Here is a 16,265-nt window from a genome sequence, read left to right as displayed (position 1 = left end):
CCAAACACTCAGTTTTCTTTTTTTTAGAAACCACAATGCAACTTGTCTAAGACAAGCATAAATCCAAACACTCAAAGAGTTTTCATTTTTTTAGAAACCACAATGCAACTCGTCTAAGACAAACATGAATCCAAACACTCAAAGAGTTTTTCCTTTTTAGAAATCTGCAAAACAATCCAAAGACCACTGTATTGAAATTCGTCCAAAAAAAATTCAAAACCAAACACTCAAAGAACCTCTTTTTTTTATATCATGCGGATCAGTCTAAAACTTGACCAATTATTAGGGTACTCGAATATTTGAGCTAAACTCAAACATCTAATACCGAGGTGAAACTAAGTCTCAAGCCTGACGATAGATATACAGATCATTGCTGAAAATACATCTGTTTAACTATCCGAGTAACTCTGACTCCTCTCTTTCAAGGTAGCGAATCACTCCGGATCATGCGGTTCTGTTAAACAGTTCCACATAAACCCAAATTCGTATGTCCTACTAAACAGTCCCATACAAACCTCTTCGCAGATATGCATGACTCCTAACTCGTTAGGAAGCTGCACATTGCGGCACGATGATTAGGTAAGTCACTACTTGATATTACAATAATAATCATCAGGGTACTAAATACCCGGGAGAAAGAAGGAAAGACCAATCTGCGTAACGCTGGATCGGGAATATTTTCCCTATTAAAACCTTTCAAAAACACCAAACCGTGTAACACATGTTCGGTAATTTCCATTTCTGTTAAAAATCTTTCAAAAAGACCAAACCGTGTAACACAGGTTCGGTAATTTCTATCTCCGTTAAAATCTTTCAAAAAGACCAAACCGTGTAACACATGTTTGGTAATTTCCATTTATGTTAAAATCTTTCAAAAAGACCAAACCGTGTAACACAGGTTCGGTAATTTCCAATTCTGTTAAAATCTTTCAAAAAGTCCAAACCGAGTAACACAGGTTCGGTAATTTTCAATTCTGTTAAAAAGAATTTTTAAAAGGATCAAACCGTGTAACACAGGTTCGGTAATTTCCATTTCTGTTAAAATCTTTCAAAAGGACCAAACCGTGTAACACAAGTTTGGTAATTTCTATCTCTGTTAAAATCTTTCAAAAAGACCAAATTGTGTTACACAAGTTCGGTAATTTATCTCTATTAAAATCTTTCAAAAAGACCAAACCGTGTTACACAAGTTTGGCAATTTCTATCTCTGTTAAAATCTTTCGAAATGACCAAACCGTGTAACACAAGTTTGGTAATTTATCTCGTCGATCAGTCTAAAACTTACTCGACCAATTATTAGGGTACTCGAATATTTGAGCTAAACTCAAACTTCTAATACCGAGGCGAAACTAAGTCTCAAGCCAAGCGATAGATATACAGATCATTGCTGAAAATAAATCTGTTTAACTATCCGAGTAACTCTGACTCCTCTCTTTCAAGGTAGCGAATCACTCCGGATCATGCGGTTTTGTTAAACAGTTCCACATAAACCCAAATTCGTATGTCCTGCTAAACAGTCCCATACAAACCTCTTTGCAGATACGCATGACTCCTAAACGTTAGGAAGCTGCACATTGCGGAATGATGATTAGGTAAGTCACTACTTGACATTACATTACTAATCATCTGGGTACTAAATACCCGGGAAAACGAAGAAAAGACCAATCCGTGCAACACAGGATCGAAAATATTTTCCGCATTAAAACCTTCCAAAAAGACCAAACCGTGTAACACAGGTTCGGTAATTTTCATCTCTTAAAAACACTCAAAGAGTTTTTGTCATTGAATTAAAACTTTGTCAAAGCAAACAAAAACCAAACACTCAAAGAGTACAAATCAAATAAGTACACACTAATCACTCAAAGAGCTTTTTTTTTATAGCTGCATTAAAAAAATTTGTCAAAACAAGTGTAAACCAAAGGTTTTTTTTTTTTAATGATGGAAGAAAAGATCAAACCGCGTAACACAGAATATAGTAATTTCTTCCTTTATTGAAAACTTTCTAAAACCATGGAAGAAAAACCAAACCGTGGAACACGGAACCATCAATTTCTATCCTTATTAAAAACCTTCAAAAGGAATGAAGAATTTACCATCTTTAATCGATTTCACTACTGGGTCAGTCATCTCTTACCGAGAATAACTACGAGCGCATGATCTTTGTTGAAAGCAAAACTTAAGTAGATTGATGAGATTTTCAGGCACTGACTCTCTTTAACAGGTGAAAAGCATTCTGATGAGGTTTGAATGATACAGGAGTAGATTCTATATTCCACTGGGAGTTGAAGTTTCTGAAACTGACTCCAAAAGAAACAATTTGATCAAGGAATTCAACTCAAAGAGTATGCTCAAGCTTCTCTGGTTTCTATTTGCTAAGAATAGATATCCCAGTCATCATTGTGTAATATCTTTTATGACGCAAGTCATAAAAGATGCCCCTAGTATAATGTGCTTCCATGATAAGGTCTTAAGAAAGTAGAACCAAGGTAAGTAGGAAAAATTTGAGTGTGCATGGGTTCTTTCTTTGGTATAGTGGTAAGACCATCTCCACAAAGGCTGAACGTAAGAATTCTTCATTTTGCTCAGTGCTTGAGGCTTTAATGTTTCATGCAGGTCTGAATAACAAATCTCTTGCCCTTCTTTGGTTCTTAAACCAGGATCTACTCTAGATTTTTCTTTACATTTTGGAAGGTGTACACCCATTCTCTCCAGTGCCAAACACTTTTGATTCTAAAAGAAAATAATGATAAACAAGGAACAGACTCCTGAGGACTCTTTCAAAGAAGATACAGATTATTCAAGGGACCTGACTCACTTTCGATTCACCCTTAGATAAAATGTATTATTTTGCTATGGTAAGGTTAGCCACTCTTAGAGTAGTCTCAAAAACCAAGTCAAGAGGCTCTAATTTCCTCCATCGAGATTTCCGTCATGGTTATTACCCCCTTCGGATTGCTCGATTTTAATGCCCCTAGTTTAAAAAGGTGTCAAAGTAAGTCTCGCTGACACTATTCGGATTCCAGGATCCTGCCCTGCGTAGAGGTTGCTTCTCCGTCTCCTTGATTTCTCTTTTCGGAAGAAGTCAAAACTAATGTCTTCCAAGTTTTCAGTCTAAAAGACCACTTATCTCAACTTTTGCTTTCCAAGCTTTCAGTCTGAAAGACTACTTATCTCAACTTTTGGTTGCACTACTTGCACTCAAACTTTGGAATTTTTCGCTACTGAGGAACTCCTTCTGCTTCTATTCAATTCAACTTGCCATGGGAAGTCTTTGCCTCTTACTAGATTGTCTCTTCAAGTTTTCAATCCAGCAGACCACTACACTTACTTTCTGATAAGTCAATTCCTTTGCTTGTTGACTTAGCAAGAAAAAGGACTTTCACCTTTCTCTAGGCCGCCCTTCCGGGTTTTCAACCTAGCGGGTCTTCAGACTCTCATTCTTTCCTTTTTGTTTTTTCTTTTCATTCGCCTCGAACCTTTGCTTGTTTCACCAGAAGGACTTTCTAGGTGGACTTGGGTTCAAAAGGGTTGAATACCTAAGGTTCTAAGGATTTGGACCGAATCTGGTTTAGCCAAACTACCTACGTACCCCAAAAATGGAGGATCAGATCCGCGTAGTTCGCTTTGGAGTTTTTCAAAGAATGGTTTAGCATTTAGCTTCAAAATTTTGAAAGGGATTTTATCCCAAGGTTTGACCGAACTTGAATTAATCAAGTTGCCTACGTACCCCTTAAGAAATGGGGATCAGGTCCGACGTAGTTCAGGTGCATAAATGCCCCGGGTTTATAATGTGTTTGAAAAGAAGTATTGGCTTTAAATTGTTGGCCCAAAGGGTTCTCAAAAGGATTTTAAAACGTTAGGATTTTGGCTATTAAGGCTCAAACGTCCAATGATGGCCTCTTGATGTATTTGATGTACAAGCTCTTTTGCTTAAGGTTCAAAGACTTAAAAAAAAAAAAATTATAGGAGTCTGACGGCATGCCAGGCAAAACTTCAACCACTGTGCTCCGCTCCCATCTCAAAGATCTTGGATTTATGCTCAAGATTCCACAACTCCTTGTCTGAAAATCTTTTCTCAGTATCTCATCAGCTCCACAGGATGTCTGATGCTTATCTCTTTAAACTTTTACTCTTCAACTGGATGTCTAAAGCAGATGAAGTCTTGCTTTGCTCAACGACAGGGCATTCCCCTGGTTTATCCTTATAGGATCAAGCAAGACTACCTCAAACCCCTATAAACAGGTTTATCAATTCTTTGCGCTCCTCGGGAGATAAATTTTTGCCACTCCATCTTTCTCGAGTTTCGGATTTCGATACCACTATCAATGGCGCTTTGATTTCTTCTTTAAGTGGCTATGCTCGACGCTCTTCCTCCCGTTTGACCATCTTTCAGATCTCGAGGTGAATTTCGTCTGCATTCTCATCCGAGAAGGGGGTCTTTAGTTGTTTAAACATTAGATCTAAGAGTGAATCATAGAGTATCAAAGATACGAAATCAACCATTTTATTGAATTGAAGACTGTAAGTACATTGATGATTTTTGACACACCTCAATGGGCTCTTCATCAGTTCTGATAGAAAACAGAACGCTGACTCTATATAAGAAAGACTGACAGATATGACACTTCTCTCTTCTTTCTTTTTTTAACATCTACATAACTGAACTTTCTCAACTCAGAGAAAAGAAAGTTGATGTACACTCAATGAAAAACAAATCTAAAAACACAAGACACTTCTTCAAAAGTAGTGAACTGACACTAAAAGTTTATAGATGATACACCTTTCTTCATGATAATGATAACTATAAAGTTCAATCCCGGGGTAAGAATCCCAGAAAAGGCAATTCCACAAAGCCTAGGTTAAATGGGGCAACAAAAGGCTTATGTTGACAATGTGGGAGAAGTAATAGACTGCCTGGATCAAATGATTTTGGATATGGTCAGTCTTTTGAAAGAATGGTCTTTTGCTAAACACAGATTGTTGACTTGAAAGCACATACACTAGATCAATAGTCATGAGATAAAGATTCTGAACAGATAGAGAAAAGAGTAATCTTGAAACACACCAAAGGGTATTTTATTCTGAAAATCAAAGAAATACTGTCTATGAAGGTTAAAGAAAAATAGACAGTGATAATATGACTTACATCAACAGGGTCTCAATGAATTCTCAATCCACTCTTTTAAGTCTCATTTGAGTATAACTGCTCTTCTTTTGGGAATGAAAGAGTATGAATGATAAACACCCATAATCTAAATAGGTTTCAATCTCAACAATGATCATGCACTCAAAGAATACAGGTAAGATCAAATTTTTCCATTAATGATTTCGATATGATCCAAGGGTAAAAGATATATGATAGGTAAACTCGGATCAATGAAAAATCAATGGCTCAGATAATAAAACATGGCCATAAGAATGACAAAAGTAGGGTCAAAAACTAGATCTAAAATCTGAATGATGGATATCAACAACTGTACGATCAATATGATCAAAAATGATAGATCACGGTCATAGGGACAGCGAATGAGCTATCGACCAGATCTCAAGATAAAACAGGTAAGGATCTAATCCTACTGAGCAATGTATACATAAGATGAATTTATGATACAACAAAAAGGTGAATACATAATCACAAGGTAACAATTAAATTGTGACCACGAGAACGACCCGTACAAGCCACTAACCCAGTAAGACTGAAAGTATACAAATACAACTTATTCAATCATAAGCTCTCACTAAAAGTGGGCTCCAAGCTAATCCAGACTATACATGGAAATCAAGACTAGGTAAACTGATTCCAAAGGATAGCAATCTTGCTCAACATGTGTTGCGAAAAATTCGGCAGCACAACGGCTATACGAGGAAGTCAAGGCAAACTCATGGTTTAACTAACTCTAAAGGATAGCGGTTATGCTCAAAATATTCTGCGAAAAATTCGACAGCATAACGACTAGACAAGAAAGTCAAGGTAAGGTAAACTCATGGTTTAACTAACTCTAAAGGATAGCGGTCATGCTCCAAATATTTTGGACAAAATCCGGCAGCCTGACGACGCTATAAAGGGATCCCCATAGCTTAACCAAAGGTATATGAAAAATGGTTACCAGAAAAAGGTAATCAACTGATGGACTGACCAATGGTGAAAATATACTACAACGGGTCAAACCCTATAATCAACAGATCAAGGACTAAACTTGGCCAAGGTAATGGCGATCAAAAGCCACTGACTAGATCTAGATCTGAATAACGAAGGGATATAACTGATTGAAATGAATAAGGAATTTTCTAACTAAGAGGAGAACCCTAATATACATAATCAGTATATATAAGTATATACACATACACACAAATCCTAACCAGGGGCACCAGCCCTAATTCTAATCTAGCTGAGTCAAGAAAATCTCGACTCAAGACAGACTGATAAGTGTACTAGGACAGTGCTGTAGCCATGTAAAATGAGCTACCCTAGTCTACAAATGGGACAAAGCTCCTAACTCTAGGCTCCACATGTGTGAGCAACACATGTTCGACCCTACATGAATGTAATATACTTATATAAACACGGGTACTTCCTAGTTGGATTTCACTAGGTCAGTAAGTATATACATAATATATAAAAACAAAGTAGGGCTCCGGACTCAATCTAATGGGTACTATGCGTATGAAACATACTTAACATGTATAACACAAGTACACCTAGTGTTATACATAGTATGCTTCATTGCTCATCGGCTGCTGTAAACACAAGTACACCTAGTGTTTACGGCTGCAGCACCGGCGCATAGCTTGGAAATAGATTCAACAGTACCATCAGGGTAAAGACATCCCAGTCGGGCACGCATTGAATCTATCCCGTGGAGCAAATAATAAAAAACAAGAAAAATAATGAAACAAATAACAAATATGATAATGCATGATGTGTAGTGCGTGAATCCCTTGTTTTAATTACGCACCTATCTGGTGCCCCTGGATTCTAATGATAAAGTCCCCATTTAAAATGATTTAATCCCAAATTTCTACAAAGTTAGTAAAAATGGCATTTTTATAGAGTTAGGCAATGTTTCAAAAAATCCCTAGTAGAGTCGCCAGCCTGTGGACCCCGATCCGAGGACGAGTGAGGGAACGGGTCCCTAACACCCTCTCTGGATCATCCACGTGTGAAGGAGAGCTCTACCAAGGAACTCTCAAAACGGGTGCCACCCTCATAGCATAGCACCAGTGGCGATATGAAAAGAAAGCGATATGTCTCGATCCGGAGCCAAGGCTCGAAACCAAGACATACCTGAAATAAACTCAGAGTCGCCATCCATGGATATGCCATGGAACCCTAAAATCAAATCCTCTGTGCAATGGATAACCAGAAATATATATGGGTTCGTGCCTGGTTACGAATGGGGAAGGTCAGAGAGCACCCCCAATTCGTCCGAGTGCAAGCACTTGGTCTCTTATGCCATTTTTAGTAACTCCAAAGAAGTTTGGGTAAAAATCATGTGAAATGGGAACAATCATCAGGAGTCGTCTACCTGAGCATGCATTTCCTGAGGATAAAGATAATAAGCACACATAAAATAAAATAAAAGATGTGTCACCTAAGCATAGCTAGGTTATGAGTGACATGCCTAATGGGTGTCTAAGTTCTGATGTGCAAACACATGCAAGCTATAGCTAAAGGTATAGGATCAGTACAAAAAAGTAAGAAAACATATCAAATCATACAATAACTACACAACAAATCCTAAGACTCTAAATTATTAGCCCGAGTCCTCGGATGGTCTGGTATTCATCCAAAGAAGCCTACGTATCCCCGCCTCCACGAGAATCAAGGCAACGTAGTTCTTCGCGTCTATTCTAAGCTAGGATGCCTAAGACACCTAGACCTCTATCCTAGACTCGATCTAAAGATCGGACTAGTTATTAAAATTTCTTGTACGATTATTTAAATTCTAATGAATTGTGGATTTTAGGACACCCTATATGCCCTAACTAAATGCAGATTAGCCCTAAGCTAATGCAGGTTTTTCCTTCAACCTGTGTGTAACTAGGCTATGCTTCCTAAGAAAAACAAAGGATGGACTAACGTATCCTACTCTAGTCATCACTCGGCGATGTGGATCGCTGACTGATCGGACGGAGGCACTCCTATAACTCTAGGACAAACCCCTAACTCTAAAACAATCACAAACAAGCACACGGCAAAACAAAGATCAAAACCTAACTCTAAACTCTCTATCTAGGACAAAGTCCTATCTCTAAAGGAAGATCTTTTCGAAATCAAATGTTGTTTATTCAAAAAGGTTTAAAACGCTATTTACAAAAGTTTGGCTGGACTTGGGATATAAATCTCAAGCTGCACTACGTACCTCGGAAGAGGATCAAGCCAACGTAGTTCGAAACGAACTCTCGTAATACTACATAACAATCCAAAAGATTTAAGGTTTTTAATGTTTTTCAAATGTTTTTGACATTTTTAAAGTTTTCAAATGTTTTTGGATTTTAAAAAAACTTTTCCAATGTTTTTGAAGTTTTAAAGAGTTTTTACCCTTTTGGTCAAAGACCTAAGGGAATATACAAAGCAAAACCCTAGGGCCAAACCCTAGGGCAAATAGGGTAAACCCCTAAACAAGGCAAACTAACACCAAAGACGAAGGAATGATCTAAGATCACAAATAAGAAAAGCTCTAATGAGACTGTGTTAGTCTCTAACAAAGAAGAACGACGACAACACTAAGGAGAAATTCCCAACTAATAACACTATCAAAAGCGAAGATAAATTAGTCAAAGACTCTCTAATAATACCAACAAAAGAACGAATGAGTCAAAGACTCTCTAATAATACTCCTAAAAGGACAAATGAGCGAGAGACTCTCTAATAACACTATCTAAAATGCGAATGAGTAAAAGACTCTCTAAAAACATCCAAAAGAACAAAGGAGTCAAAGACTCGCTCTAGAAGGAGGGGGAGACTCTAACATGAGGCTGGATAAGCCTCCTAAAGAAGAAACTCTCTATATGAGACAATGCTTGTCTCTGAGACACAAATGACGCAAACATCTGATGAGACTGGGCAAGTATTCTATATACAAAGGAGGGGTATGCTACTTGGACTGAGCAAGTCCCCTAAGGATGGGCTTGGGCTAGCGCCTTCATCGCCCATATGCTAGAAAAGATGTCTAAGCTACTGGACAAGATAACCCCCTAAAATGAAGGATAAGACCCTAGAAAACAATCCTATGGATATGAAAAATATGACCTTAAGGAGGAGATCCATAAACCTGTAAAAATCGTAAGACACGAAGGGATAAGGTTGGCTCAGGAGACATAATGTCATCTTCAAACCTGAGAGGAAATTCTTGTAAATCGATAGAAAGATCAAATGCCGGAGAAACTCTGACTCTAGTGAAAATTTTGATAACAAGAAAAAAGCTCAAGGAATCTCATATGAAACCCGAATACTTATACAAAGCCTGGAAGAGAAGCAGAGAAAAATAGAAAGGGGCTATAATGGACACTATCATATGGTCACACCAACATGAACTTCTAATACGGGAATATAAGGTCATAGATGGCACCTTTATAATATTGCAAATGTCAGACTTTTGAAGAAGAATGCACTACCCACATATCCTTACACTAGCACCAACTGCCCTTGCCTTTAATTATTAAAAAGAGTGCTCAAAGTTCTCATAACCTCTAAATGAAAATCTCAAGTTATCCAATTAAAGGAAGAAAAGATAAACTAGAACCCATAGCAATTTCGGAATGAATATGGGAACCACCCAACTAGAAGAAGCATGCCAAAATCAATACCTGTACTAATACACCTTGTCGATGGTATTAACATAGATATTATATTCTAACAACACAATCCCCTACTCTTCTCCAGTTGTAAAGAAAAGCAAGGTCATCAAAATTATCATAATTTTCAAATGACTATGAACTGAGTCAAATAGTAACTATGGTTCGGACATGACAGTGAAGTAATGCCATTACCTAAATGTTGTAGAACATTTATCAATCTCTTTCAATTACTTCATGGTAGTGATACCGCCACAACCATATTCACACAACTATAATAACCCAAATTGTCTCTCTGCATTGCAGAGACTAATCATGATCCTCAGAAATAACTACAGAGCAGTAAAGAAGGAAAATCGAATCAAGCTTGTGCATCAGATAGGCATGATTGTAATGACATCCCTCCCCAAATTGTTTCAACTATTTCCAATTAGAATTGAAAATTTTTGGATCGAGAACATGATCCAATTCCCAGGTCTTATGTAAGTAGCTACAGATTTAATAAAATGGGAAACCCTTGGCAGCTAACTAACAAAAAGATACCACCTTAAACATGATCAATCAAATGACTTAGCTTTCTCAAAAAAATTTGAACAACAGAGGGGAAAGATATTACCTGAAATTGGAACGTAAACGAATCGGATCGCGAATTTTGAACTGCTCAATGGTCAGAACTCGGGTCTTATGCTGATGAAGGTGATGATGATCGGATTCCGACAATCTTGCCGGAAAAGGCAATTGGAGTCTTCTTCTCACACTCTCTGATTTTTCTTCCTTTAAGAAAATCTTAAAATCAGCTCTATTCTCCCTCTTCATCTCAACACTCTCTCTACAATTTTGCGCTCAGAGGTGATGACAAAATGACGGATGACCAGTGGTAGGTGTCGGAGGAAATGGTAAACTTCGAGGTGGGTTTCAAGGATAAGGATTTATTAATCTAAGCATTGATGGAGATAAAAGGCAACGATCGCATAGAGGATCAGCTTGCAAGGGTAGAAGAACATGGCCGGAGCTTTTGATATTCTCAAATTATTCTTTCCTTCACCTTTTGCAGATCTTAGCTCGGAGAAGAAGCTTAGGTGTAGATCTATAGATTTGAGGCTATAGAAATAACAGATAGAAATCTTAGGGTTTTGAGAGATAAATGATGGATCAGATTCATGGTTATCGGTGGTGGGGATGGGCTAAATCCGGTCAGAGGTTGAAGTGGGTTTGGAAAAAGGGGGAAATGGTGAAAATGATGGGAGTGGTGTTTAGAGGTTGAAGATGGTGGTCGGAATTTGGGTGGGCTTCTCGGAGAAGATGAGATATGGGTTGGGGATAATGGGATTTGGAGATGGGTTTGGAGGTTGATGGAATGGAAATGGGTTTGAGGGTAGGGACGGTCGATGGGATGGAGATGGGGAAAAAATTAAATGGGTTTCACAGATGGAGAAGATGATGGTGGTGGTTAAGGAAGGTTGCCGGCCGGGTTTAATGGTGGATGGTCGGATTCCGGCGAGAATCCGACTGTAGAAGAAGGGGGTGGTGCGGCTGAGATTAGACCTGGCAAAAGTGACCCGTGCCCGCGGGTTGACCCGGCCCACCCGCAAATTTGCGGGCACGGGTCTAAGTTTTCGTGGCCCGTGAAAAATCAACCCGAGAGTGACCCAACCCGCAAAAACACGGGTCGGGTCGGGTCGACCCGCGGGCACCCGCATTTTTACAGTATGTTTAAATTTTTGTGAGAATGTTATCGTCACTCACTCTGTTTGTTTTTTTATGAGGGAACTCCTCACTTTATAAAAAGTACGGTATGTCCGGCACCCTAGGATTATCCAAACCGTCCATTAGATGGGCCGTACCCTAAATTGGTTATGCTCCAAAATTATTTCCATCGGTTGATTCTAACCCTCCAATCTATAGAGGGTTAGGATCAACCCTCTAACATCAAGATTGGAGGGATAGGATCATCCTATGGAAATGATTTTTGGAGCATAACCTATTTAGGCTATGGCCCATCTAATGGACGGTTTGGATCATGCTATGGATTGGGCCATACCATACTTTTAATAAAGTGAGAGTGCCCAGTAGTGTTGTTAACATTTCAATGTGATTTTTATTTTATTATAATTTGCTATCAAGCTTCTCTTTTGGTAATTTCTCGGCAAGTGGGCATTGTGGGTGCACATATACGCTCATCGAAAATGTTGGTTGCAAATGTAAAAAGGTAAAAAAAAGTAATCATTACACGAGAAAAAAGTAAAATAGCGAAACTATAAAGTGTTAAATGAAAAATTACGTAGAAATGGTGATAGATTGTAAAATTACCAAAAAAATACAAATAACCTGTAGAATGTATGACAATTACAGGAAAATTATATGCTGTCAAATCAAAATAGTGATTACAATCCCATATTTGCGGCATATTTGCGGGTGCCCGCGGGTGCGGGTCACGAGAATTTTGACCCGCAAAAATGCGGGTCATTTGATAACCCGACCCGTATGACCCGCACCCGCATCACCCGCGGGTTGACCCGGCCTGGCCCGGCCCACCCGTTTGCCAGGTCTAGCTGAGATGGGCGGAGGTGACAGAGGTGGCCGGCCGGAGATGATGTGCGAGAAGAAGATCCCCAAAATCCCTTTCTCCCTCTCTGGTTTTTGCTTCACGAGAAAAATCCAGATCTCTCTGCAAATGGGTTTTTCTTCTCCTCCCTCTGCTCTCTTTTTTTTTGAAAAATCAAGAAAAACCCTCTCTTATTTCCGAAAATCTCAGATCCAGATCTGAGATTTTATCTCAAAACCTCCTTTTTCTTCTTCCCTCAGACGAAAAAAAATGAAAATTTCTCTTTGATTTCTTCGTTTGGGCTTTAATATCAAAAAATGGTTACTGATATTAGCACTACTCACCGTGATAGGCGCACAAAATTTATTGAGCGCGCGAACTTGGCTCTGCTTCGAATAGGCTGATTCAACTTCCTTCTTCCTTTATACAAACATGATATAATCGCTTCCTTCTCTTGCGGACAACCCCCTTTTCAGATGTTTCACCCCCATTCTGGCGCGCATTGCGCTCACTCTCTTGCCTCGTTTACTAAGCAAACATGCTCGGATTTCAATGAAATTTCACGGGGATCTTAAGGAGACCTTAAACTACCCTAGGGTTCAATTTGAGACCCTAGCTCACTGATTTGACAAGCTTTCGATCAAACAAATTTAATAAGGGAGCGGTCAAAATGGGGTGTCTATAGGTGATCAGCTAGTGGCTGTATTGATTTGGAAATATCTCAGGGTTGATTGACCATCCATGACATCTTACACTTGATCCGATGGCTTGACTATTGATCAAAGGGTTCGAACTGATCCGATCATTTCTTTGAAGCTTTTGATCATTGATTTGCGAGATCTCATCAATCCGATCGTGAATCATGATCATCTAGCCTTTGAATGGTTGTGATGCACCTGCATCAACATCTGCACATGTGTAGCGATAAAAATGGTCAAAAGTGAACCCTTTTTTTTTTTGATGAGTAAGCTGGGGTTGAGCAAGACCCCCTCCAGATATCATTAACAAAAAAGACACTTACAATCTACGGGGGCTCAAAAGCCAACAAACTGGGAATATGCACCCACACATAACAAAAATAACAAGTAGTCATAATAGAGGAATCAATCCCCCAACAGAGACCGTACCAAATCAAGAGAACCCTGCCATAGGAAGAATTACAACCGAGTGTATATGGCTCCCATAGAGTCCAAAGCCATGAGGTCAAGAAGGAGGGGAGGAGCAGATTCAGTATTCAGGTTGTCTCCTTTAATACCACAATCTGGCTTGGATAAGAAATCTGCAACCGAGTTAGCTTCACACCAAATGTGACTGATGCACCATGAATTAGTCCCAGCCAAAACTTTATAGATCTTGGCAAGGGTTGGAATCCCTTTCCAAGGGTATTTAAATTTTTTGAGGACAACATTTACAGCAACGAGCAAGTCTGATTCCACCCAGATGTTGGTCAAGTTGTGATTTCTTGCAAGCCGGAGGCCATGGAGGATTGCTTGTAATTCTAGAAGGTGGATGCTTCCAATGCGAACCTTGAGAGAGAACATCTTGATGCTTCTACCTTCATGATTCCTTATAACCCCTCCCACCCCTGCATTTTCTGCAGTAAGGGAGGCGTCAGTGTTAATTTTGACAGATCCAATGATGGGCTTTTTCCAGGTACATTATTTCTGAACTTAATGAGCCTTGAAGCATGGAAGGTTGAATAGTCTGGCACAATCGACATTCCGAGAATCCATGGGGTCATCTCTCTTGAGGGCAATGAGTTTGATTTTGACTTCTTGGATGATATTTTGAAGGACCTGATGCTTGTGGATACTCTGCTTGCCATGAGTTCTGTTGTTTCTCTCATGCCAGATATTATAGATTGTAGCCTGAAACAAAAGCTTTACTGCAGTGCTAAGCTGCCCTTTGTCTCCAAACTGATCTATAATCCAGTCTACATCTTCAGCAACATCTTTACTTCTTCTAATATTGAGTTTCCTCAGAATGGTTTCCCAAATCCATTTGGAGTATGAGCATTGGAAAAACAAGTGATTTATGCTTTCAGACCCATGAATGCACAGGGGGCAAAAAGGGGAAGCCTGGATCCCAAATTTAATAAGCTTATCAGAAGTGAGGAGCCTTCCCCACATTGCCAGCCAACAAGTGAAGGTATGTCTGGGAATAGCACCAGAGAACCACACAACTGAGCTCCATGGAGGCTTTGGTTTCTTTAGCCTAACAGAGTGCCAAACACTTTTGATCGAGAATTCACCATTTTCGTTCGGTTTCCAAATATGGAAGTTTTCTTCTCTCAGATTTAGAATCCCTCTGTCAATGATGTCTTTTAGATATTTCATATGGGGGAGATGGAGAATCGGGTCACATTCTCCTTCATGAAGGAGATCCATGACAGTTGCATTACTGTTGATACATTCAGATAGGGATCTATCAGAGGACAGGTTTGAGATGATACCATCAGGGTGCCACAGCTGCTTCCAAAAATCAATTTTTGAACCATTCCCAATGGAGTAGCATACTAGTTTTTCCACCACATGCCTAGATTGGAGGATCCCTCGAAATCCCCAAGGACTTTTTGGCATTTTCATAAACCAGATGTTCTGGTTTCTGATATATTTTTTGTGAATCCAGTTAGACCATAGAGATTTGTTTCCCTCTACAAGGTTCCAGAACATTTTCATTTGCCTAGCCACATTTAGATCATTTATTTTCCGAATACCAATCCCACCTTCAAACTTTGGGTAGCAGACTTCATCCTAGGATATTGAATGCATTTTGTTTTGGAGATCAGCTCCAGACCAAAGGAAATTTCTGAATATTCTTTCAATTTTATCAATAGAGCTCTGGGGGAGGCGAAAGGCTGCTGTCCAGTACAATTGAAAGGCATTGAGCACAGATGTGATCAGCTCCAGGCGCCCTGCTCTGGAGAGGGAACGGTTACACCATATAGAGATCCTTTTTCTTATTTTAGAAATAAGAGGCCGGCAATCCCTAGTAGACAATCTTGAGGGAGTGAGAGGAAGACCAAGATATTTGACAGGTAGGTGACCTTCAGGAATTCCTAATTCAGCACATACCTGGTTTTTTAAATTGGATTCAACCCCAGTGAAGAAAATTTCACTTTTAAGGAAATTTACAAAGAGACCAGAACATTCAAAAAACTTTTGAAGACAAGTATTGATCCCCCTAGCAGTATCAAGATTCACTTTTGAGAAGAGCATTACATCATCTGCGAATAGAAGATGATTTATACTAAGATCTCCTCTGACAAAAGGGGAAGAGATAAGTTTTGAGCAATGAGCTTCATTTAGAGTCGAGGAGAACATCTCCATAACTATGCAGAACAACAGGGGGGGATAGGGGGTCTCCTTGTCGGATCCCATTAGAGGATGAGAAGTATCCTTTTGGAGAGCCATTCATCAGGATAGAGAAGGTAGGTGTGGAGATACATTGGAAGATCCAATTGCACCAGATCTCATTGAAACCAATTTTCAGCATGAACTTGATTAGAGAAGAGTGACAGACATTATCAAAAGATTTCTTCAGATCCAACTTTGGGCACATTGCAGGTCTAGAAGATCGGTGGAAATTGTGAATTATATCATTTGAAAGGAGGATATTTTCTTGGTTAGTTCTTCCTTTCACAAAAGCAGACTGATTTGGGCTCACAATCTCACCAAGGAAAGGACAAAGTCTCAAAGCAAGGATTTTGGTGATGATTTTATAAAGAAAGTTGCACAGAGAGATGGGGCGGTATTGATTAGGAGTGCTAGCATCCATAGATTTAGGAATGAGGCTAATGAAGGTATTATTCACCGATTTTAGGAGCTTACCTTTGTTGAAGAAGTCGATGACAACATCACTAACCTCCTTTCCAATGAGATACCAGAAGGCCTTGTAGAAATCTCCATTAAAACCATCAGGA

General features: G+C 39.2%; 1 protein-coding gene across 1 annotated transcript; it reads right to left on the bottom strand.

Annotated features, from left to right (window-relative positions):
• Positions 1 to 13,500: 13,500 nt before the first annotated feature.
• Positions 13,501 to 14,922, bottom strand: LOC143888914 (uncharacterized). The gene is made up of 2 exons (XM_077393298.1): positions 14,157 to 14,922; positions 13,501 to 13,937 (listed from the first exon to the last, which is right to left on the bottom strand). The coding sequence occupies exons 1-2, from the start codon at positions 14,920 to 14,922 to the stop codon at positions 13,501 to 13,503; spliced, it is 1,203 nt and encodes a 400-aa protein (XP_077249413.1).
• Positions 14,923 to 16,265: the final 1,343 nt, after the last annotated feature.

This window comes from Tasmannia lanceolata, unplaced genomic scaffold (assembly GCF_043159265.1).
Source record: "Tasmannia lanceolata isolate RefF3 unplaced genomic scaffold, GAP_Taslan_0.1 ptg000002l, whole genome shotgun sequence".
In the NCBI taxonomy this organism is placed as follows: Eukaryota; Viridiplantae; Streptophyta; class Magnoliopsida; order Canellales; family Winteraceae; genus Tasmannia; species Tasmannia lanceolata.
Note: the sequence above shows the minus strand (reverse complement) of the source record. Positions and strands in the feature narration are given on the sequence as shown.